This window comes from Capra hircus, chromosome 21 (assembly GCF_001704415.2).
Source record: "Capra hircus breed San Clemente chromosome 21, ASM170441v1, whole genome shotgun sequence".
In the NCBI taxonomy this organism is placed as follows: domain Eukaryota; kingdom Metazoa; phylum Chordata; class Mammalia; order Artiodactyla; family Bovidae; genus Capra; species Capra hircus.
The window spans coordinates 66,133,658-66,155,185 of record NC_030828.1 but is presented as its reverse complement, the minus strand read 5'-3'; the positions used below and the strand labels follow the sequence as shown (position 1 = coordinate 66,155,185).

Here is a 21,528-nt window from a genome sequence, read left to right as displayed (position 1 = left end):
TCCTGGCACCCAGATGGAGGCCTGTGAACACTCACCTGAGCCCCCACACCGGGGTCAGCAGCTCCCAAGACGGAGCTGCTTTACCCTATGAGTCTGAGCTCCTAAAGGAAGACTGTCCTCGGGCGCAAGTCAGCACTCCCCACTGAAGAAATGCACGCCAAGGCTGCAACCTTCTAAGATGCCCTGCTCTCCTTCTGAGGAAAGGACAACTTCCAGCTATTCTGGAAATGTCAACTCTGCCTAGGATCTCAGTACATCGAACACTTGCACACAGATTACCCACAATGCCTTGTTTTTACAGTGAGGAAAGTGAAAGCAGCTGAGGCAGAGACTCCCTTCAATGCAAACACGTTGAACCACACCTTCTGGCGGTCAGCATCCACAGCTCTCAGAGCAGCCTGCTCCTGGGACTGTCTGCCCTAAATTATCCACGGCTACAATTCTGTAGCCCATCACACCTCCATCACGTGAGAGTTGGACCATAAAAAAGGCTGAGTGCCAAAGAATTGATGCTTTCGAACTGGGGTGCTGGAGAAGACACTTAACAATCCCTTGGACTGCAAGGAGATCAAACCAATCAATTCTACAGGAAATCAACCCTGAATATTAATTGGAAGGACTGATGCTGAAGCTGAAGCTCCAATACTTTGGCCACCTGATGCAAAGAGCCGACTCAATGGAAAAGACCTCGATGCTGGGAAAGACTGAAGGCAGGAGAAGGGGATAACAGAGGATGAGATGGTTGGATGGCATCACCGACTCAATGGACATGAGTTTGGGTAAAGTCTGGGAGAAGGTGATGGACAGGGAAGGCTGGTGTGCTGCAGTCCATGGGGTTGCAAAGAGTCCAACACGACTGAGCGACTGAACAACACCATGCCCTCCTTTACAGTAAGCGCAAGTCAAAGACACTTCTGATTAGATGATGATCCTAACTGAAAGGACAGAAGGAAAGGAGTACTGCAGACACGGCGCCAACGCATCACCTTTGACAGCCAGTTGCTGTACAGGATGGGCCGGCTCATGGCTTTCTCCTTGTCGATGTTGGGAAAGTGCTTCAAAGCAACCATATCGATGTTTTCATCGGTCCAGCGCCTCTCCTCGTCCTCGACAAGTCTGCAGAGGAAAAGACAGAGGCCGCGCTGAGAAAACACCAGGCTCTGAGGGTGCTGTGGGCTACTCCAAGGCCTGGCGTTAGTCTTCTACCAGAAACCTTCATTTCCCGCAAATGGAAGAACCAAAGAATCTGAACTCAAGATGCCTTAAGTGATCCAGAATGTAGATATTACAGTGCAGTGCTTAAACACACGAAATTAAAAATAAAAGAAAAATAAATGAAAATGACAAAGCAGGACCTGGGGAAACTAAGAATTTGTCTTAAAACAAAGGTTGTACAGAGCTATAAACAAAGAATATAAGAAAAATGTTCTGATTTTTAAAAATCAGTAATTCTTCAGATTCCTTAAAAGATAAAAAAACTCAGCCTTTTACTGACACAATGGTTAAAACCACAGAGAACCTCCCGTGATCCATGCTGAACACCAACTACAGCTGTCAGGAAGTCTTCCCTTTGGTACTGGTCACTTAACCAGCAAAAGCCAGAGCTTACAAGTGATATATGTGATCAAAGCTTACACTTGATATAAATGGTTAACAGGTAAAAGAGAAAAACCAAAGCCCCAGAGACACAGCTGCAAATCCCCTGCTGAGAGCCAAGGCTGAGGACGAGGGAGGGCTCACGGTTACAGGACGGCACCTCAGGCTGTAGTGAGAAGGCACTGAAATCACCTGTGACCTCTGCACTCTGACCTTGCATGGGGCCCACCCGACAGGGAGAGGTGAACCAAAATGCCTTGCCCAAGGTCCAAAGGTAACCAAGCAGGGCCGTCACAGCACCGAGATCCCGGACAGGGGGTGGCCGTGATCAATCACCAGAGGCTAGGCTCCCCTCCACCAGGGGGCAGGCAGGCCCCGTGCAGACTCTAGCTCGGGGGTCAATAAAGGGGAGCAGGGAGCTACCCGGACCCTCGGCTTCACCTGTCCTGGAAGAGACGGAGGGCTTCGTGTGCCCAGATGCGGATGAGGCCTTCCACAGGCAGCGTCTCCAGGGGCCTCAGGGCCTCGAAGATTCCCCGAACCCAGCGGGTCATCTCTCGGGGTGAGTAGATGTAGTGGGGCTGTGTGTCCTGAGTGAACCGCTCCTGCGGGAAGAAAAAGAACACCAAGTTCCGTGTAAAGTCCCAGGACAAGAAAAGCAGTAGCAGAGGGAAATGTGGCATAACATGTCTATATTAAAAATGAAGAATCTACACCCTGCAATATGCAAGAATGAAATAATAAATAATGGGGGGACTATGACTTAGTACAGAATTAGATCCAAAGTGCTCACTTTATGTTGAAATTAATTATATCTTATTACATTGAGAAAACTAAAAGTAAATAAAACTACAGAAAAATTCTTATAAAAATGCTTGAAAAAGTGTACTTCCTAAGCTGAAAGAAAGCTTTTCTAAGCATTATCTCAAAAAGAAAAACAAAGAAAAAAGTTTACATTTCATGATACTTAAAACATGTAGGTAAAAGGCTGCAATCATGAAAAGTCGAAAGCATTTGTAGTAACATGACAAGTGAGCTCCCACACAGGACTCTAAGCTAGATGATGTCTCAGTGGAATATCGGCAGCTCTCCTGCAGGAGCCCTTGTTAGAAGCTAACAGAGGAATGCCAATCAAAACCATGAGAAGCACCTCTGCTCATCCAAGGAGCAAACACGGTTTGAATCAGCCTTTTTCCAAGGCTGGACGAGGCACCGTGGTGGGAGTGTAACTGGTCCAGCCTGAGTGTGGTGGCCACACCAGGTCACCATAAACACCACGGAAGAGTGAGTGCCCGGGTTGGGTCTGCTGAGACCCAAGTGTGCACAACCGCTTAGAAAGTGCACCGTCCAGTCTCAGCTTCATCAGGGAATGAAGATGCACACACGGCCGGACCAGGACGCAGAAAAAGGGAGACGAGGCCCCTGGGCGTGGCACCGGCTGGAGGAGTGACCTGACTTAGAGGGCTCCGCGGGAAGCCCCCGTGCTGAGCAGGAGCTCACGGAGCGCAGACTCTTCCCAAGCCCTCGGCCCCGGGAGCGGGCTGGGAGACCGCGCACCTGGGACATGGTGTAGAACTCCACCATCGCCGCAGTGAGCGGCTCCGCATACGTGCGCAGCGACGGGATGAGCCGCAGCATGGCCCGGTTGAAAGTGCCGTAGATCTGCGTCAGCGAGGCGGGGCCCGGGTAATCCACGTACACCACGGGTACGTGGCGCAGGAACCTGTAGGGAGAGCCCGGCTCAGCCGCCGGCGCGGCGTGCCCGCGCTGGAGGACCACCCCCTGCCCCGCCCCCAGGCTTCCCGGCACAGCTCAGGGTGGCCTCACACCTAGCAGCGGCTCCAGAAACCCGAATATGAAGCCAGCAGAGGTGGGAAAATGACTCCGGCTTATTTCAGCCTCACCCGGGCCCTGCAGGCAGGTCTGGGCAGCTCACTACTGCTTTCATCCTGAGTGTGTTTCCGAGGTTTCCAGCACAGTGCAGGGAAACCCAGAGGAATCCCAGTGATGAGCAGTATTTTGTTACTTTTATCATCAAAACCGTGTTTCTGTTATGCTGTTTAAAGCAATCCTGGAACTGCTGTGTGTGAGCCCGGGAAGTCTACCGGCGGTGTTACCTGTGAGAGAGGGGCTTTCTCCCAGGGTCAGTGGGTGGGTTACAAGCCCCCACAAACTGGATCCTCTCCAGCTTCACCCAGGTTTGATCAGAGGTTCGGTAAAAGCCCCCATGCTCCACCATCTGAGAAAAGGGGGTGACGTGTCAGGAGCAGAAGTGAGCAGTAACGTGGGTGGGGAGTCGGGGCCTCGCGGACAGGAACAGACCTGTCTGATAAAGGATATGACCCTCTGCGTCCCGTATTTATCCATGTCTGGCAGGTTGATCTCGTCACAGAACAATACCAGCCACTTTCCAAGCTGCACGGGGGCCAGAACGACCCCGTTTGGGGTGCGTCTGTACTCGCAGTAGTGGTCAAAGGTCTTCAGCAGGAGCTCTGGGGTGGTTGCACTCGAGAAGTTAAGACCCACAACCTGAAGAAGGACAGAGGCCAGGGGAGCGGTGGAAGGCCGATCGCGTCCCTGGCCCCGAGGTCGGCCGCCCGATCCTGCCCCTTTACCTCCATGTCGGGCAGGGCCCGCAGGGCGCTGAAGAGCGTCATGGTCTTGCCAGACCCGGGGGGCCCACACAGAACCAGCGGCTTGTGCTCGGCCAGCCAAGTATACAGGAGGGCCTCGTGGCGGACGGTGTCCAGAGTGGGCACTACCACGTCCGGGGCGGCCACCTTGTGTGTCTCCACCTCAATCTGTGGCACCTTGGCCTGCCACGGCGACCACTCTCCACTGATGGACACCTGCAGACGGGCGGGCGAGGGTCAGCCAGGGTGGGGGTGTCCCCTGAGCCTGCCGGCCTGCAGGACCTGCTCCCTTTCACCCAAGTCAGGACCTCCAAGTTAACCCTCCTTCCCTGTGCCATGGGAGACTAAAGGGACAAGATCCCCCAACAGGAAAGGCTGATCAAGTGCAGGTGAGGCCGCTGCGGGGCGAGAAGCGGGGTGGACACTGCCCTCCAGCACGTGCCTCGTAGTCGATGATGGGGATGTTGGGTGCGGCGGGCAGCGGCACTGTGGTGATCCTCCTGATGTACTCGCCCAGCTCTGCCCTCATCTTCAGCCTGCTGTCTCCAGACAAGGACCAGAGGATGGCGTAGACCAGGTACCGCTGCGGGGGAAGGAGGCAGATCCCAATTTGAGTGGAGTCTCAACATTCAAGGAGAGACATATGCAGCGACGTCAGCCCTGCAGCCGCGGTGCCCGGAGCCGCCCAGCCCTGACCTGGATGTAGCGCTCCAGCTGCTCGCTCTGCATGGGGAAGTCAGGGTGGTTGGCGTTGTACTGCGCCACATTGCGGCAGGCCTGGTGCAGCATGGAGAAGAGCGCGCCCAGGCAGCGCAGGCGTGTCAGGTCCATGATGTGCTCCAGCGTGAGGGCATGCTCCAGCGCCTTGGTGACCAGCCCGCTGGACGTGAAGTACGGCTGCATGATCGTCGCCGCGTCCCTCTGGATCTGCGAGGGCGGGTCAACAAGTTCAGTGGCCAGCTAGCAAGGCTAGGGGACTTTCACCTGCTCTAACCCGGGCCTGGGGGAGGGCCCCATCACGATGAAAAGTTTTATGGGTTGAAAAATGAGGAGTCGAGGCTCCAGTGACCAATCCCACTCCTTCATCCTGGCAGTTCTCAAAAATCATGCTTCCTAGGAACACTGGGTTTTACCATCAAAACTGAAAATAGGCCATTTTTCATCAATTTGCAGAGAAATCTGAAAGAACTCTTTAAATTTTCCATGCATGTCTACACTTTTGCAACTGTGACCACTGGCTTCCTCAGAAGCTGGCGTGAGACAACGCTGATCATGCTAACCTCCCGCAAGTCCCAGGCTGCAGCAGGGGCGGGGCTGCTGTGACGTGCCTGGACTCGCGGGGGCAGGGGACCCCCTGGGCACACACCGCCAGCCCCTCCCGCACCTGCAGCATCGGGGAGGCGGCCTCCTCGCCCTCGTCTTCCTTGCCCTTGCGTCGGCGCTGGGCCTCATCCTCCCCCTCGTCCAGTGGGATGCTGCGCAGCCTGGCCAGGAAGTTGTTGAAGATCATGTCTGTGCTCAGCACGTCCTCGCTGAACCAGACCATGCCGCAGCGAGACACGGTGGCCAGCGTGGCGTACTTCAAGTCCTGCACCTCAAACATGATCCGCACCTGGAGGGAGAACGGCAAGCAGATTTAAGGACATGGGCTTGGTAGATATCAGCAAGTTAAAGTTGGTTTACCTACCTACCTACTGAAAGAGCGATTTAACTCTAATCTCTCTGCACTCAGTTCAGAAGTAAAAATATCTAAGTCTGCATTATTACAACACCCAGCAACCTCTCTCCTTAAGAACTTGGGCAGGAAAAAAACCCCTGTGGCTGGGAGAACCGGGAGCTCTAATGGGACAGAACCATCGCTCCCTGGACGGCGGGGCTCCCTGGACCACAGGGCCCGCAGTGAGGGGCTGTGGCCAGGCCCTCGCACTTGAGCCCGCCAGGCTGGCCAGCAGGGTTTCCGTTTGCACAGGGGGTTGGCAGCCTTGCCGGGTCCACCGCTAGTAGACGGTGGGGCTGAGAGGCAAACCAGAGTCTGATTCCAGAGCCTTCACCTCAGGGCTAACGTGCCTCACAAGGAAATCCACCTTTCCGACAACAGTCAGAATCTGCTGGGTGATGACCCTGACAAGTCATACCGACACTCGTCTGCTGAGTGTGAGTTCCTAGACCTGCGTCTTGGTTTCACAAGTAACATAACTGCTAACGCTGACCCTGTCGTGATGAAAGCACCCACTCACCCACTCAGAGGTCCTGCTGGAACCTGTTCCCTCAGCCCACCAGCAGATCCCAGCAGCACGCGCTTTAACTCACACAACTCGGTCACTTCTCAGTATCCCCACGGCCTCCCAGCTTACCCTGGCAGGCAAGCTCCAGTCCTCGGGGACCCCAGGCCTGTTTTCCCTCGGGTCCTGTCCCTACGTCCCTGCACGCTGGCCAACCGCCCCCCTCCCGGTGTGTGTGGGCATGTCCAGGGGCTCCTCCCGCCACCAAGGCTCCACCCCAACGCCCGGGAGCTGCTCGCTCAGGCCTTAGTCTCCACTGAGGCCGCCAGCGGTCCCGTGAAGCCCTGACGGACCAATGTCCTGCCTCAGCCGCGTTACTCGTCTGCTCGCTCCACAGCCCCGTGCCCACTTCTCCCGTCTATCTGTGTCCTCTGCCTCTGATTGTGAGCCTCAGGAGAGCAGCGGTTTTGTCTGTGTTGGTTACGGCTGTATTTGCAGCATACAGAAGGGGCCCGGCACACCGTGGCACTCCATAAACGTGGGGTCAAAGCATGAACACACATCCATGCCAGGCCTGCGCATGGTTACCCACCTATCAGGCGTTGTAATCAGGAGGACCCATACAAGACGCTCATTTCCAAGGGATGACCATGAGATCCACGTCTAAATCCCTCACTGTGCCACTTCCCAGAAATCCCCACCACAACCCTACCTCCCCGGGCTGCAGGAAAGGCTGATTACAGAGCATGCCTGACAACCAGTGAGCAGCAGGTTACCAATGAACCCTCTGGAAAGTCTCTCACTGGCCCTGGGGATGGAACAACCCTAGCAAGAGAGGCGCCAACTGCGAAGCTACTGCCCCTCGGCTACCCCAGGGCGACCAGAGCCGCCCTCCTGGCTGAGCACGCTGGGCACAAGCGCGCAGGCCGTACGTTGGGCGGGAGGCTGAGGCGCTCCCCATTGGGCAGCGTCAGCAGCTTGTTGTCGTCCAGCACCGAGTTCAAGTTCTCCACCCACTCAGGGTCCACGTCGCCGTCAAAGACAATCCACTGGCGCTTCTGCAGCTCACCTCTCACGTTGTCTATGATCCTGGAGTGGAAGGGGTTAAGACAGCGGTGACTCAGACTAAAACGCTCAGCTTGCAACCATCTCTGAAGTATTCCGAGACTGTGTAAGAATAATGCAGTTTCCACAAGGACAGAACGCCAGGCCCTAGTTTTCTGGAGGCCCCGAACCCACCCCACGTGTACTCACTTTCTCAGAACGTGTGTGAAGAGCCCGTCCGTCCACTCCCGGGTGTTGGGGTCCAGGGTTCCGTACAGGTGGTCTTTGCTGATGGCTTTGGGGTCGATTATGTGGGCCACGCCCTCCACACCCTCGAGTCTCTCCAGAGCCTTCAGAAGGACGCGCCAGGCCATGCTCTTCCCGCTGCCCGAGGGCCCCACCATCATCAAGCCGTGGTTGATCTGGGTGATCTGATAGAGCTGGAGAACCTGGGGGCAAACCCAGCAGTGACATCAGCGCTCAAGAGAAGGCACGCCAAGGCTCCTTCCTGCTCCTCACTGTGCCCGGCAAGAGACATGTGCTGGGAGCCCTCCAGGCAATGCCTGAGATCTCCAACCAGAGTCCTTGAGCCAGACACAACCATGGCAGATAGAGAAGGGTTTAACTGCACTGAGGCGCTGTCTGAAGAGTCAGGGAAGCTGCAGCCAGTGGAACGGGCACTGCTCAGCAAGCTGCCTCAGGAGAGACCCCTGCCAGGAGGATGGGGGGCAGCTGACGGAGCCCCTGTCTAACCCAGGAGCAAGGCTCAGGGTCACAGGCACAACCTGGGCACACGACCCTTTTTCCTAAGTGACTCTCACAGAGGAGACGAAGGGAAGAAGCCGGTGCAGAAGAGACTGTAAACTCTGCACCAATGGGCATGTTTATATTGTTAATCGTGATGCTGGAAAGACCTTCTACTATCAAAGACACTTCTTCCCAGTGTCTGTCATTCCCCTTTAGCTGGCATTTTCGGAGAGCAAACTGCACCATGTGAGTGAACATTTCAGGTAAGTTTTGCTATCACTGCACTTAAGAAAATAATCCTATCAAGGGTCTTGGGACAAATCTTCACAAACCAGATGGCATGCCTGGTGGACACAGCCCATCAGATGCGGCTCCTCCCAGGTAGGCAGGGCCGCTGCCTCTCTCAGCCCCTGGAGGGCTCTGTGAGGCTCCAGCCAGCCCCACGGCCCCTGGAGGGGGGGCATCTGTGAGGCTCCAGCCAGCCCCGCAGCCCCTGGGGGGGCATCTGTGAGACTCCAGCTAGTGCCACGGCCCCTGGCGGGGGGCGTCTGTGAGGCTCCAGCCAGCCCCGCAGCCCCTGGGGGGGGGCATCTGTGAGACTCCAGCTAGTGCCACGGCCCCTGGGGGGGGCATCTGTGAGACTCCAGCTAGTGCCACGGCCCCTGGGGGGCAAGGGGGTCTGTGAGGCTCCAGCCAGCCCCGCAGCCCCTGGGGGGGGCGGCATCTGTGAGGCTCCAGCTAGTGCCACGGCCCCTGGGCGGGCAAGGGGGTCTGTGAGGCTCCAGCCAGCCCCATGGCCCCTGAGGGGGGCATCTGTGAGACTCCAGCCAGCCTCGCAGCCCCTGGGGGGGGCATCTGTGAGGCTCCAGCCAGCTCCGCAGCCCCTGGGGGGGGCATCTGTGAGGCTCCAGCCAGCCCCGCAGCCCCTGGGGGGGCATCTGTGAGGCTCCAGCCAGCCCCGCAGCCCCTGGAGGGGGCGTCTGTGAGGCTCCAGCCAGCCCCACGGCCCCTGAGGGGGGCGTCTGTGAGACTCCAGCTAGTGCCACGGCCCCTGGGGGGGCAAGGGGGTCTGTGAGGCTCCAGCCAGCCCCGCAGCCCCTGGGGGGGGCATCTGTGAGGCTCCAGCTAGCCCCGCAGCCCCTGGGGGGGCCGTCTGTGAGGTTCCAGCCAGCCCCATGGCCCCTAGGGGAAAGGCGGGTCTGTGAGGCTCCAGCCAGCACCACAGCCCCTGGGGGGGCCGGGGGGTCTGTGAGGCTCCAGCCAGCCCCGTGGCCCCTGGTGGGGGCGGTCTGTGAGGCTCCAGCCAGCCCCATGGCCCCTGGGGCGGGGGTCCGTGAGGCTCCAGCCAGCCCCACAGCCCCACTCACCTTCTCGACCCACATCCCGCCGACCTCCTCTCCATCCCCGTAGGTCAGGTACATCTCCTGACACACTTTCTTGAGCTCCTCCCGCAGTGCCGTCATCTCGCCCCGGTGGTACTGGACGCCGGGGAACACGTCCGACAGGAGGCTGAAGAGCAGCGGGATGTCTTCGGCCACCAGCTTCGGCACCATCGTCTCACAGACGCTCTGGATCAGGATCTGCGGGGGGAAACGGGCTGAGCTCCGAGGGCGGCGGCTCCGCGTTCACGGCTCTGTCCCCGCAGGGACCCACCACCCACTTGCCCTGAGAACAAGTGCGGAGACCCAGCACCCCGCCCCACCCACCCCACTGCTGCCCGTTCAGCACGTCCGTCCTGGGACCGTGAGCCCTGGATCAGTGCGGGGGAGGCTGCCCCCTCACCTCCTGCTCAGGCAGGTTCTCTGCGATCTCGCCTTCGTCGACTGCCTCCCCGCGCTCCTCCTTCTCCCGCTTGATCTTCTGGATCCGCTCCCGTTTCACATTCCCCGCGCTCACCAGCACGCTCTTCAAGGCTCGGAGACCGAAGTCGTAGTGGCTTTGGGAAGAGAGCTGCTCGTCGCACAGTCTAAGGGAGAAAGGGCTTCCTTAAGAGCAGTGCCCGCTGAGCCCCAAGCAGCGTCAAACATCGAGAAATGAGAACGGACATGTGGAAAGAAATGGGATTACACAGGCCGCGTTTAAATGGTGCAGTTAACACGTGCCAGAAACACGATTAGGAATGATGCTCAGCAACTCACTTGAAAAAAGGGACGATCTTGTTGGCGAGGACCTCCGCTGTGCGGAAGCCCTGAGAATACAGCATGACCTGGGCGATGAGCTGACGGTCGGGCTTGGTCATGGCCAAGCTCCGGAACAGCTTCTTCAAGTTGTCTGGGAGGTTCGACCGGCCCGCGTAGCCCGGGTTCATGGTGATGAAGATGGCCATGTCTGGGCTCACCTTCACTTGTTTGTTCAGCAGCTCACAGGTAATGGGGGCAGAGGCTGAAATTCAAATGACAGTGTTAAGGCTTGTGATGGTCAGAAAACCACCGTAAAATCTGAAAGGGCAAACCGAGCACCCTGCCAGCCCAGGACCCACGGGAGCTGTGGCCTGGCCTTTCCTCGGGCTCTCAGCAGCACAGCGCCACCTGCCCAGGGAGACCCATTTCCACACTCCCTGCCCACATAAGAGCCACTCAGGTGTGGCCCAGATCAAGGCACCGGAGCGGCGACTACCCTATCTGCATGTTATTACTGAGCATCACGAGGCCGACGTGGGAAGAGGAACATAGCCTCACAGCGGCGGCAGCAGCAACGCCGATGAACCAACTGGCTAAGACCACGGACACGGCCCTTTCCTCAGGCCACTAAAAACCCACCCACACACAAAGACAAAACCACCCCCAACTCTCGACACTCAGGGTCAGGTTCCTCCGTAAGCGAGCGTGGAGTTCACAGGCACTCATCTCTCTGACACGCCTCTCGTTTTATTCGGGTCTGGTAAGACGAGCTACTAGTGCTATGGACCGAAAGGGAAAATTAACAGGTAAACTACCCATCGTGGATGTATGTAACTCCTCCAGCTCATGCGTCTAGGCTGTGTGTGGAACTAGCTCCCAGGGACTCCCAGACACGTGACCAGGGTCGGGTCCCAACACTCCGGCCAGGAGGCCTGGCTCTGCGGGGCCACAGGGAGGAGCCTGGGGCCTCTGTCTGCAGAGGAAGCATGGCCCGCCCCGCTGGCTGCCATGGGGCGAGGTGGGCAGTGCCATCCTGGGCCCCGCCCACGTCTTCCATCAGGACGCACCACCCCGCCTGCAACCTCGGGTCTGGGAACTACACGAAACCCCCTCTTGTTTCTAAGCCACAGCAGGGTAACTGTACGCAAGAAGGCGAGCCTCACTCTTCTCGAAGCTGGGGTTGGAGTGCTCGCGCAGCGCCTCCTGGATGCACTGTACTTGCTGCGACACGGCCGACAGCATCCGCTCCTCCAGGCGGTTGAACTCGTCAAAGCAGCCCCAGGCCCCCACCTGGCAGAGCCCCACGAAGATGCGGCCCATTGCCTGAAACGAGAAGAAGGGAGCTGAAAGATGGCCCCGGTGTTGGCTGTACAGGGTTCCGATCCTGGCTCGGGTGACTGGTCCAACCCGGGCAAATCACATCCTGAAACCTGTCTGCTCATCTCTGAAACGCGAATACCACCTCCCTCCCAGAGGAGTGCAGGGGGGTGGAATGGGCTGTGAAGGTGGAACCAGCTTCACCTGTGAGGCAAGGAGCCCAGCCCTACATGTAGCAAGTACTCCGTACACAGATGAACAGATGTATTATTTTCCCTCTTGTGCAAAAAATTCCAGTGACAGAGCTAACAATTTTTGTTGTGTAAAAAGAGCCTTTGCTATTTGTTTTTCCTAAACACAGACACTAGAAGGATATGTCACACTGAAGAGTTAACCTGAAGACCTGAGGCTCACGTTAGCGTCACGCACCAACTGGCCCCTCAAACAGCCCCAGTAACCCCGTTCCCAAAGGAGAGTGCTGTGCACACGGCTCATGGCCCCAGAGGCGCAGGCCTGCGCTCCCCACCCGGGCTCTGCTCTAGGCGGCTCCCTCGGAGCCTCTCACCTGGAAATCAAAGGTTTCGTCACAGTTGAAAACTAAAACAAAGCGGCCCAGCTGGTGGCCAAGGGCCTTGACAGACTCGGTCTTCCCGGTCCCTGCAGGCCCTGTTATTTGAAGAAAAGGAGTTGAGACCTCAAATGAGAACACGTCTTTAGCGTTAAGAACTGTAAAAAGCAATTCTTTTCAAAAGAAATCAAAGTACAGTCCACCCTCCGTCTCTAAGCAAATTCCACCGGGTCCCACTGTCGGCCCTCCATATCCACAGGTTCCACATCCTGGATTCAACCAACCTCAGAAGGAAGCTTCAATTCATGGCTGGTTCAATCTGAGGATGGGAATCCCGTGAACACAGAAGGCTGACTGCATATCTATTAAAAAAATCTGCGTCTAAGGGGACCCTTGCAGTTCAAACCAGTGCTGTTCAAGGGTCAACTACAAACGTAGTAACTGATGTAAAGATTTAAAGTTTAACACTGTACTAGCCACACAGTTAAGAAATACGTTTAGATCATTTGCTTAATCTCCGAGAACTAGGTTCACCCCGACTTCACCTGACCAGGTGTGTGGAGGCACTCACCAAATGGGGACCCCCCGAGCCTGGCCTCCAAGGCCTGCGTCATCGTCAGATAGCAGCGGTCGGTGAGGGGGGTCTGGACCAGCTTGTCCTGAACACCCAGGTATTCGAAGCCATAGTTGAACTTGGCATTCGCCATCTGAATCGACAGCTGCTGCAACACGTCGGTCTGCTTCGGGTCAAAGTAGAACCGCATCTGGCTGAGCCACTCAAAAGACTTGGCGTTGTCAACCTTGCTCTTGATCAGGGACCTGGTGACGTCTCTCTGGTGAACCAGCTCTGTGATCTGAAGACAGACTCACTTTAGGAGTTTATCGTAACGTACACTCCCTGAACTGAAGTACGGAAGTGCCTCTTCTGGGAGTGCGCATTACTTAGGAAACTTTGAAATGAGATCCTAGGTCCAATTATGATATAAATAAATATTCCGAAACATAAATTTACTTTTAAAAACAACAGAACTGGTAGTCACACGATGGAATTACATAGGATAAAGAACTGCAACAAAAACAGAGAACGACAAAAACACCCTATTTTAAGTAAAAACCCTGCAACTCACATAAAACACGATCGGAGAAGAGCTGCTGCTGACCTAACAGTCTGTCTGCCCCCCACAACCTCACAAGCCCAGCAGCGAAACAGCAAGGCTCACAGACACGCCTCCGGAGGTGGAGCTCTGGGAAGGTGGGGTGAGAGCGTGAAGACCCCAAGGGCTGAGCGTCAGCCTTTGAACCGGGAGGTCACCCTTTCTACCAGGACGTGCATGTGGCTCCTGTTCCCCAAGGTTGCCCTTCAACAGGAAGAGAAGGCCAAGGACTACCCAGCGCTTCTCAAGAGGCCATCAACTTGATTTCCTCCAAGACACCAATGAGGATATTTCTCGAGTGTGAGTTCTTTTAGCTGCTCAAGGGGAAGGCAGGGGAGCCTGACCAGGAGGAGGAGGACTCACCAAGTGCTCTAGCTTGCGCCTGCGGAGCGGGGGCTGCTCCATGAGGACCGAGTCAGCCAGCACGTTGAGGGTGACCTCCACGTTGCTCAGCACGGAGTGCAGGGGGGCCGCGTCGCCGCTCCCGCCCATGCTGCTCAGTGCCGTCTCCACGTTCTCAGACCAGGCGATCTGGGCTGACAGGACCACCAGCTGGGCCTGGGAGGCGCGGCACACAGGAGACCCGAAAGAGTGGTTTTAAAGATCAGCCAGTGGCCCCACCCACAGACCGTCGCCCTTCCACTGGACAGTACCTGGTATTTGTCAATCCAGGTGATGTAGGTATTTGGGTCGATTGATGTTGCTTTACCAAAGACCTCGACTTCGGTAACGGACTCGGCGAGGAGTTTGGCCAGCGTGACCCTCATCTCCTTCTCCACCAGCGTGAGCCACTCGTTGATTTTGGGATGCTCGGTGATTGACACGGGAGTTTTAAACATGACCTGAAATAAAGAAAACCCAAGAATTACGGTGTGCGGAAGACAGGAGCGAAGTTTTCTGAGTTACGGTCGTAAACCTAACTACCTCCTCTCCTTCACGGGACGAGATGCCCAGGACGATGGAGTTGTCTTCATTGAGGATGATGCTCGAGACGCCAGCGAACATTTTCTTGAAGTGTTTCTGTAACTTAGCTACATTCTTACTGTTTCCAATGATTTCAAGCAAATCTTCGTCACCCACAAAATAGAATCTAAAATTGAAACAGCATTGAAGTTGCTGAAACGTGACGCATACACAAATAAGGTGAATCAAACAGTAACAGAGGTCGGTGGACATGGACAGTGTGGACCATCTCCAGCCTGAATGCAGATCACATCCAGGTCTGCTCCAGCCCTCAGCAAAAGAAACTCACTCACCTAGCAAGACACCGAAGAGAAATACAATGCATTTCATATAATTCGCCTCACTTCGTCATTTTTAAAAAAAAACCCTGCTCAATTTATAAGTAAACTATTCAGAGGGCTTCCCTGGTGGCTCAGACCATCAAGAATCTGCCTGTAGTGCGGGAGACCTGGGTTGGATCCCTGGGCTGGGAAGATCCCCTGGAGGAGGGCATTGTCAACACACTCCAGTATTCTTGCCTGGAGAATCCCCATGGACAGAGGAGCCTGGCGGGCTACAGTCCATGGGGTCGCAAAGAGTCAGACACAGCTGAGCGACTTTCACTCACTCAAACTATTTAGAAAGAAAAAAAAAATGCCACTTAGAAAATAAAATCATCAGAGTGAGTTTTTTAAGAGAGACAAGCTGCCTGGGAGGGTGAATAATAGTTTAAATGGAGCTTAGTACACAAATCCACGGTAAAAAATTAAGAGGAATCAGTCGATGAAAGGAAAACTGTATTCATTAAATGGATTACTGGCAACAAAACCCTTGATGTCAGAGTCAGCAACACATAGGCCATGAGGGAAGAAAGCACAGAGCTGGGCCTCCCCTCAGTCTGCGCCTGAGACGCCCCCTCACCTGGGGAAAGACGAGCGCTCTCTCTCCAGGTACTCTCCCAGGGCCTTCTGGATCTTTCCCAGCAGGTCTGCCAACCTCTCCAGAGACCTCTGCACCCCCTGGATGTTAAGAACGTCCATCACCAGGGGAGACTTGGATACTTTCTTCATTAGAGCCAAGAACTCCGTGCTGATGCTACAGGTCAAATCAGAAGCGAGGTCACTGTCAGCCTTCACGCAGAGTGCTCCCGGCCAAGCCCAGCCTTCCGACCCCCACCCGCCGGAGGCCGCACCTCTGGAACCGCTGGGTCTCCACCGGCAGCAGGTGCTTGATGTCTGCGCTGCCTGTGAAGATGCCCTCCAGGTAGACCCAGCGCCTCTGCACGTCGATCCACACGTCGAAGAGGGCCATGATGCGGTTCAGTTTGTCTTCCCAGCTCAGGGCGTCCTCCTCAAACACCTAGCAGGTGAAGCAGGGCAGAGGTCAACTGCTACCCTCTCCCCTCTCGGATATGCCAGAACTTACCCCAAAATGCAGACAAACATTCCACCAAGTTACGTGACTCCCATTTTCTAAAAACAGGTCCCTGGTAACCGTGAGCCAGGCCGCTTTTATTTTTAAACATTTATTAATTTATTTTGGCCAGGCAGCACTTGGGGTCTTAGCTCCCTGACCAGGGATCGAGCCCGTGCTCCCCGCAGTGGAAGCCTGGAGTCTTAACCACTGGACCGCCAGGGACATCCCTGCGAGGCTGTGGGCATTACGGTGGATGTGCGGGAGGGAAGCCCCACAGCACACCTTGTAATACGGAGAGAGCTTCATGGCGGACACGCTGTTGATGTGCTCTTTGACCTTGTTGAAGAGGTCGTCCCAGCCGCGGATCAGGCGACACTTGTTCTGATAGTTAACCAAGTCCAGCTCGTAAGTGTTCCACACTTCTCGTATCTGAATTGAAACCCAAAGAGGCAGGTCACCCACGTATGGGCATTCGCCAGCTACGTGAGTGACCGAGTGAGTTACCGTCATGGGGACAAGAGGGACCCCAGGGGAGGCTCCGTTCTCACAGCTCAGGTGTGCGTCACAGCCCGACACGCACCTGCTTCAGAAACTCCTCCAGAGCCATCTCCCCCTGTGCCACCAGCAGCACGTCCTTGACCACAGCTTCGTTCTTCTGCAAGTCTACGTCCCAGATTTGGCCGAGGGTCAGCTCAGACACAACCCAGTTCACGTGAAGCCGCTTCATCAGCTGTTTCCAGTGGCGGTCCTTAAGTGCTTCGGACTTGAGCTCAATCACCAGCATGTTTATCTGTGGAGGGAGGGAGCTGAGTTATCCGCGTGGCGTGTTTCCGGCTGACCTCCCAGCCGGCAGCTCCGGGTCACCCACCTTCAGGTAGCCTTTCAGGAGCCTCTGCACAAACTCGTAGGACGCATACTGCCGCAATCGGGCAGGGAAGTTTTTCAGCTGGTTCAGGAGGCCATCTAAATTCTGTCGAAGCTGTCAAGAGAAACCCAAGGTGGTATTCAGTTTGCCAACGTTCCTTTAAAGGGTGAAACATTTAAACACTAGCCTTAAAAGAAAAGAAATTTTAGGTAAATGACCGGGAAGGGACTTCTTGTGAACTCACAGTACAGCTCCCAGCTTGCCAAGTTCCTAAGTAAAGTCTCCAACTGTCAACACGCGAAGGGCAACGCGGTATCTGTTTCAGTGACGCATACCTTTCGAGGCTGCACGGAAACCCACGGCTGCTCCTTCATCTGGTCAATCTGCTCCCAGACCTTAGAAAGCTCTGACCAAACGCCTTTGAGGTCCTGTAACTCTTCTAAGGCCACCTGCGATCAAGGACAGCAGAGCAGTTATACTCCGGAAGAGGAGCCACCTTGGACCCTGCCAGGGCCTTTGGGACAGCCGGGCTGGGGGCGAGGTCGGCACGAGGTGCCTGTGCCCACCCACCTGCGGGAGCGGCTCGTACCTGGACGCGCTCTTCGCTGCCACTGAGAAGCCCCGTGTCGGTCAGCTCCAGGGCCTCCTTGGCCTTCGCACACTTCTCGCGGTCGTCCTTCAGTCTGCCGAACTTCCCTTCGTATATGGTGAGAGCCTGAAGCGCCTCCTCTGGACGCAGGTTGCCCTGAAGCAGTCAAGGCCAGCGAGTCAGAGCCAGGTCTCTGGACAGAGGGGCCTGGCTCCGAGGCGCTGGAGGGGACTCTGCGCTCCCTTGAGTGTGTCTGTGTGTAAACATTCCCAAGTGCACGCTGCTGATACGTGCCTGTTACTTCCAGACGTGACCTGGGCAAGGGGAGCACCCGTCGAGTCAGGTGTCCCCTCGCGGAGTGCCAGGGAGACGCTGACCTGGGCCCGGAGCAGGACAGCCCTGCCAGGCACGCCCTCCCCGAGGGCACGGCCATGGTATCAGTGATGAGGGAAGGTGAGGAGGAAAGCACCGTTCTCACTGGAGGCGGCTTGACTTCTGCACTGTCACGATTCACAGATCTCTTTCCACTTCAATAACCTTTGAGAACGACTACACCAAGTACTGATTCAAGTTTTCTTTTTTTGCCACGCTGTGTCCTGTGGGACCTCAGTTCCCTGACCAGGGGGTGAACCCAGGCCCTCAGGAGTGAGAGCACTGAGTCCTAACCACTGGACCCCCAGGGAACTCCCTCAAAGAGAGTTCTAGCTAAACACATCACCCGCGAGGCGAGGCGATCAGAGACGTCCACGCTGAGGTGCTGCACTCTTGCCTACTGATCAGCCCTCACTCCCCCGCACGACCTGGCAGCCCTGGCATCAGCGAAGCACAGCCTGCTTCACCCCGGGGCCCCTTGGCCCAACCAGACACAAAGTGGGACCTTAGGCCAGCAGCACGGACCAGCTGAGGGCAGGACGGAGGCCGACCCAGCAGACGTGTGTGTGTGTGTGTGTGCCAGGTTGGGGGATTGGGGGGAAGGAGCGGGGAGGAGCCCGATCGGTCCCCAGGCCTTGCGTGGAGAACCGCAGCCCCGTCCACAAAACCAGACCAGCATCTAGGATGCACTCACATCTTTCCCCTGCAGGGCTCACGTGTGTGCCTCCGTGTGGATCCTACCCAGTGAACCAGGCGGGCCGTGACCTACATGGCTGAGCCCCATCCTGCCTGTCTGCACACCCCTTGGCACGCCTGCCTGCCCCCACCGGTCTCCACACGCCAGACTCCCCGCAGGGCAGTGAGGCCCCAACACCCTCCCCCAGCACGTGTCTCCATCTGACTTGAAGTGCGTGTTCCCTTCTCATCCTCTGTCTCCTGCGGGAGCTTGACCCCCTGGGGGCAGGCTCCTTTCTGGTTACCGCTGTGTTCCTGCTGCCCAGAACATGGCTGGTGCTCAGCACAAACTCTAGTGAACGCACAGGCCTGGCTGCGGCAGTCTCTGGGCACAGAGAGGCTTAACCACTGCGGCAACACTGGCACAGCCCAGGACGGCCCCAGCGCACAGGCCGGGTAGTGGCATCGGGGGACGCCTGGCCTGAGTCCACAAGAGTGCCAAGTCTAACTCCCAGCTACAACTAAGAGGGCAACTTATGAGTGGAGAAACGCTAGGCTTCAGAGGCATTCCCTGACTGTCGCGAGGGGTCTGGCTGAAAAGAGGTCTGTCTAAGCGGGCTTTCACAGTTTCACATCCACTCTCTGCAAGTACGGCTCCCTTAATTACAGGAAGGCAGCACCTTCACCCTGGGAAGCGCAGCCGTGGCCGGGCGCCCCAGTCTGAAAGTGGGGACACAGAGGACGCTGCTGGTGCGGGGAGAGCGCGGGGCCGCCCCGGGGCTCACCGTGACGGGCTTGGTTTTCTCCCAGTCGGTCAGCAGGTCAGTGGTGCGGCTCTCCACGGCCCGGTCCTCCTGCACGATCTTCATCTGCAGGTTGGCCACCTGCTGCTGGATGGCGGAGTCCTTCCGCCTCATGATGTCGTTGAAGGCCCCCCACTCCCCCTCGATGTTGTCGATGTAGAGCCAGGACGGCGGGAACTGGAACCTCTGCTTCTCCAGCAGCCGCTGGCCATTGCGATAGAGCTGGAGAGGGAACAAACACACGGGGCTTTCTCTTCTTGAGGGGTAACAGGAGCTACGGCCAGACTCCACAGGAGAAGACCCCCGTGGGCACAGAATGCACCTGCTCTCCTCCAGGAACCTCCCCCGCCCACAGCGCTGCGTCCCAGGGCAGCAGGCCGCTGAGGGGCCCGGCTAGGCCAGCTCCGGCCACACTCAGGCGGCCCCGAGCAGGGCCTGAGCGCCCTGGAACTGGGCTTCACACCCTAGGTCCAAACTATGAGAAGGAAATTTAAGTTTGAGAACTTGAAGATTAACAACTAAAGTAAAAGATTTAAAAAGATAAGAACCTGTGGTTCTCAAATCTTGAAGTGCCTGAAGATTACCTGCAGAGCCTTTTAAAATGCAGCCACCCAGGACACTGGGGTCCACCTTTACGAGGACACTAGGGGGTACGACAGAGACACCCCGGGGATCCCCAAGACACAGCGAGGGACAGAGCTCACCTCGACTTGCTTCTCAAACTGCTTGATCTTCCGTTTCAGGGACTGCACGTAGGTGATGAAGGTCACTGCGTCGGAGGTGCTGGCCGTGTCCACTGAGTGCTGCTCCAGCTCCTGGCGGGACTGTGGGCAGACAGCATGGCGTCAATCGGGGAGCCAAGGGGGCCGGCGGGCCTGCCGCCCTGCCAGGGTCCCGCCTCCTCACCTTGGAGATCTGGGAGTGGAACTCCGTCATGTTGGAGCCGAGCATCTGCCCAAATTTGCTGAGCACCTCCTTGTGCCAGGAGTCGTACTTCAGGTTCACCTTTGACTGGACCTGCGGGGGGAGGAGTGTTCACACTGCAGCTTCCCTGCGGTCAGATGCTGCCCTCACAGTGCGCCTTCCAGGCGGCCGGCGGGGCTCACCTTGCCATAATCTATGACCACCGGCCCAAACTCTTTCTTGGTCTCTGCATTGTCGAAGGTCCCCCGGGCCTTCCTGATCTGGACCAGCAGCGCCTGCCACCTGCTGAGGTCTTCCCCGAGCCGGTTATAAATGTTCTCGGCTTGCATGTCCCACAAGCACTGGTACTGAAGCCAGACCTGCAGACGAAAGCACAGCCACCCACGGCAGCTCGACTTCTCGTTCTGTGAAACGCCAACGCGTGCAGTCATGCTCTGCTAAAAAGGTGCGTGTCCCTTCATCGCTGTTAGGAAAAAACTCATTCCAAACGCTCGGTCTCCCAACCAAAAGAGAATAGAGTTTTCTGCTCTCCAAAAGGATTAATATCCCAGAAGGTTCATTTTACCATTCACTCCTTGCTTTCAAATAGCAAATATTACCTCATAAATCGCATTACGTTTGGTCAAGACTTCTTAGCTCCACATTCATTCAAGCTCACACTTGCATCTAGGACAGATCACACACGCACCGGAGTGAGAGGAGCACCTCACCTTGACGTACTGCTCGACCTCGGTGACGATGCCCATGACTGCAGAGTAGGACTCCTCCAGGGCCATGGGGCCGTCCGGCATCCGCGTCAGGGCGTTCCGGTAGAACTTCTCTTCTTCCGTCAGTTCATAGTGGACGCCCACCTAATGGAACAAAGGCGGAGGTGAATGCAGGGAGTGCGTATAGAAATGTGACCCTCAGCTGCCTTTCACGGCGTTGAAGTAAACTGAAAGAAATGGTACTTAAGGGATAACGTTCACTCATCCCGGTCACAGGTAGCCTAACTCATCAAACCAAGGAAAGGAGCATCAGCCACGAGCTAGAAGGTGTGGCGTCCCTGTCTGAGCAAGCGTGCCCCAGGAGCGGGGACCGGGGTGCCCAGAGGGGGCCCCACGAGACCCGAGCCTCTCATCCCAGCGGGCGGGACTGAGGGTGTCACCTCAGGGAGCGAGCGACCACCACCAAGCGTGAACACCAGCGTGCACAGTCACTCATCGGGGTCAACAACCTGCGGGCCGGTCGCAGGCCGGGCACTGCTGCAGGTGCTGTGAGCAGACAAAGGCCTCTGCTGGCACAGACTTAGGTTCTGCGGGGGAAGGGAAGACGACCGAGGGAAAAGCAAAATACACAGGCCGTCAGAAGGCGGGCAGGGCTGTGGAGAAACGGGGTGGGGAAGGAGTGCGGGGGCAGGACGGATTTCACACAGGGAGGCGCAGGAGGCCTCACAGAGGTGACCCCTGGCAGAGCTGCGGGCGGCAAGGCAGCCTCGGGGGCAGGGGATGAGCAAGGGCAGAGGCCCTGGGGGCCAGGGTCCATCTGGCCCGTGTGAGGAC

The 21,528-nt window shown here is 56.7% G+C and overlaps 1 protein-coding gene across 1 annotated transcript in view; it reads right to left on the bottom strand.

Moving 5' to 3' along the window:
• The window catches only part of DYNC1H1 (dynein cytoplasmic 1 heavy chain 1), a 61,869-nt gene that overhangs the window by 17,573 nt on the left and 22,768 nt on the right, over positions 1–21,528 (bottom strand). The window contains exons 12-43 of the mRNA XM_018066010.1: positions 20,698–20,838; positions 20,170–20,346; positions 19,970–20,080; positions 19,768–19,887; positions 19,046–19,285; positions 17,214–17,369; positions 16,960–17,073; positions 16,628–16,738; positions 16,340–16,549; positions 16,042–16,188; positions 15,536–15,702; positions 15,265–15,438; positions 14,326–14,491; positions 14,055–14,243; positions 13,765–13,959; positions 12,819–13,101; positions 12,245–12,345; positions 11,526–11,685; positions 10,381–10,624; positions 10,025–10,208; positions 9,610–9,822; positions 7,706–7,944; positions 7,384–7,540; positions 5,614–5,841; positions 4,926–5,156; positions 4,672–4,812; positions 4,212–4,445; positions 3,919–4,125; positions 3,714–3,835; positions 3,154–3,319; positions 2,038–2,201; positions 987–1,116 (exon numbers count right to left, since the gene is read on the bottom strand). Coding sequence (XP_017921499.1) covers positions 987–1,116; positions 2,038–2,201; positions 3,154–3,319; positions 3,714–3,835; positions 3,919–4,125; positions 4,212–4,445; positions 4,672–4,812; positions 4,926–5,156; positions 5,614–5,841; positions 7,384–7,540; positions 7,706–7,944; positions 9,610–9,822; positions 10,025–10,208; positions 10,381–10,624; positions 11,526–11,685; positions 12,245–12,345; positions 12,819–13,101; positions 13,765–13,959; positions 14,055–14,243; positions 14,326–14,491; positions 15,265–15,438; positions 15,536–15,702; positions 16,042–16,188; positions 16,340–16,549; positions 16,628–16,738; positions 16,960–17,073; positions 17,214–17,369; positions 19,046–19,285; positions 19,768–19,887; positions 19,970–20,080; positions 20,170–20,346; positions 20,698–20,838 — 5,622 coding nt within the window. The remainder of the gene's footprint in view (positions 1–986; positions 1,117–2,037; positions 2,202–3,153; positions 3,320–3,713; positions 3,836–3,918; positions 4,126–4,211; positions 4,446–4,671; positions 4,813–4,925; positions 5,157–5,613; positions 5,842–7,383; positions 7,541–7,705; positions 7,945–9,609; positions 9,823–10,024; positions 10,209–10,380; positions 10,625–11,525; positions 11,686–12,244; positions 12,346–12,818; positions 13,102–13,764; positions 13,960–14,054; positions 14,244–14,325; positions 14,492–15,264; positions 15,439–15,535; positions 15,703–16,041; positions 16,189–16,339; positions 16,550–16,627; positions 16,739–16,959; positions 17,074–17,213; positions 17,370–19,045; positions 19,286–19,767; positions 19,888–19,969; positions 20,081–20,169; positions 20,347–20,697; positions 20,839–21,528) is intronic.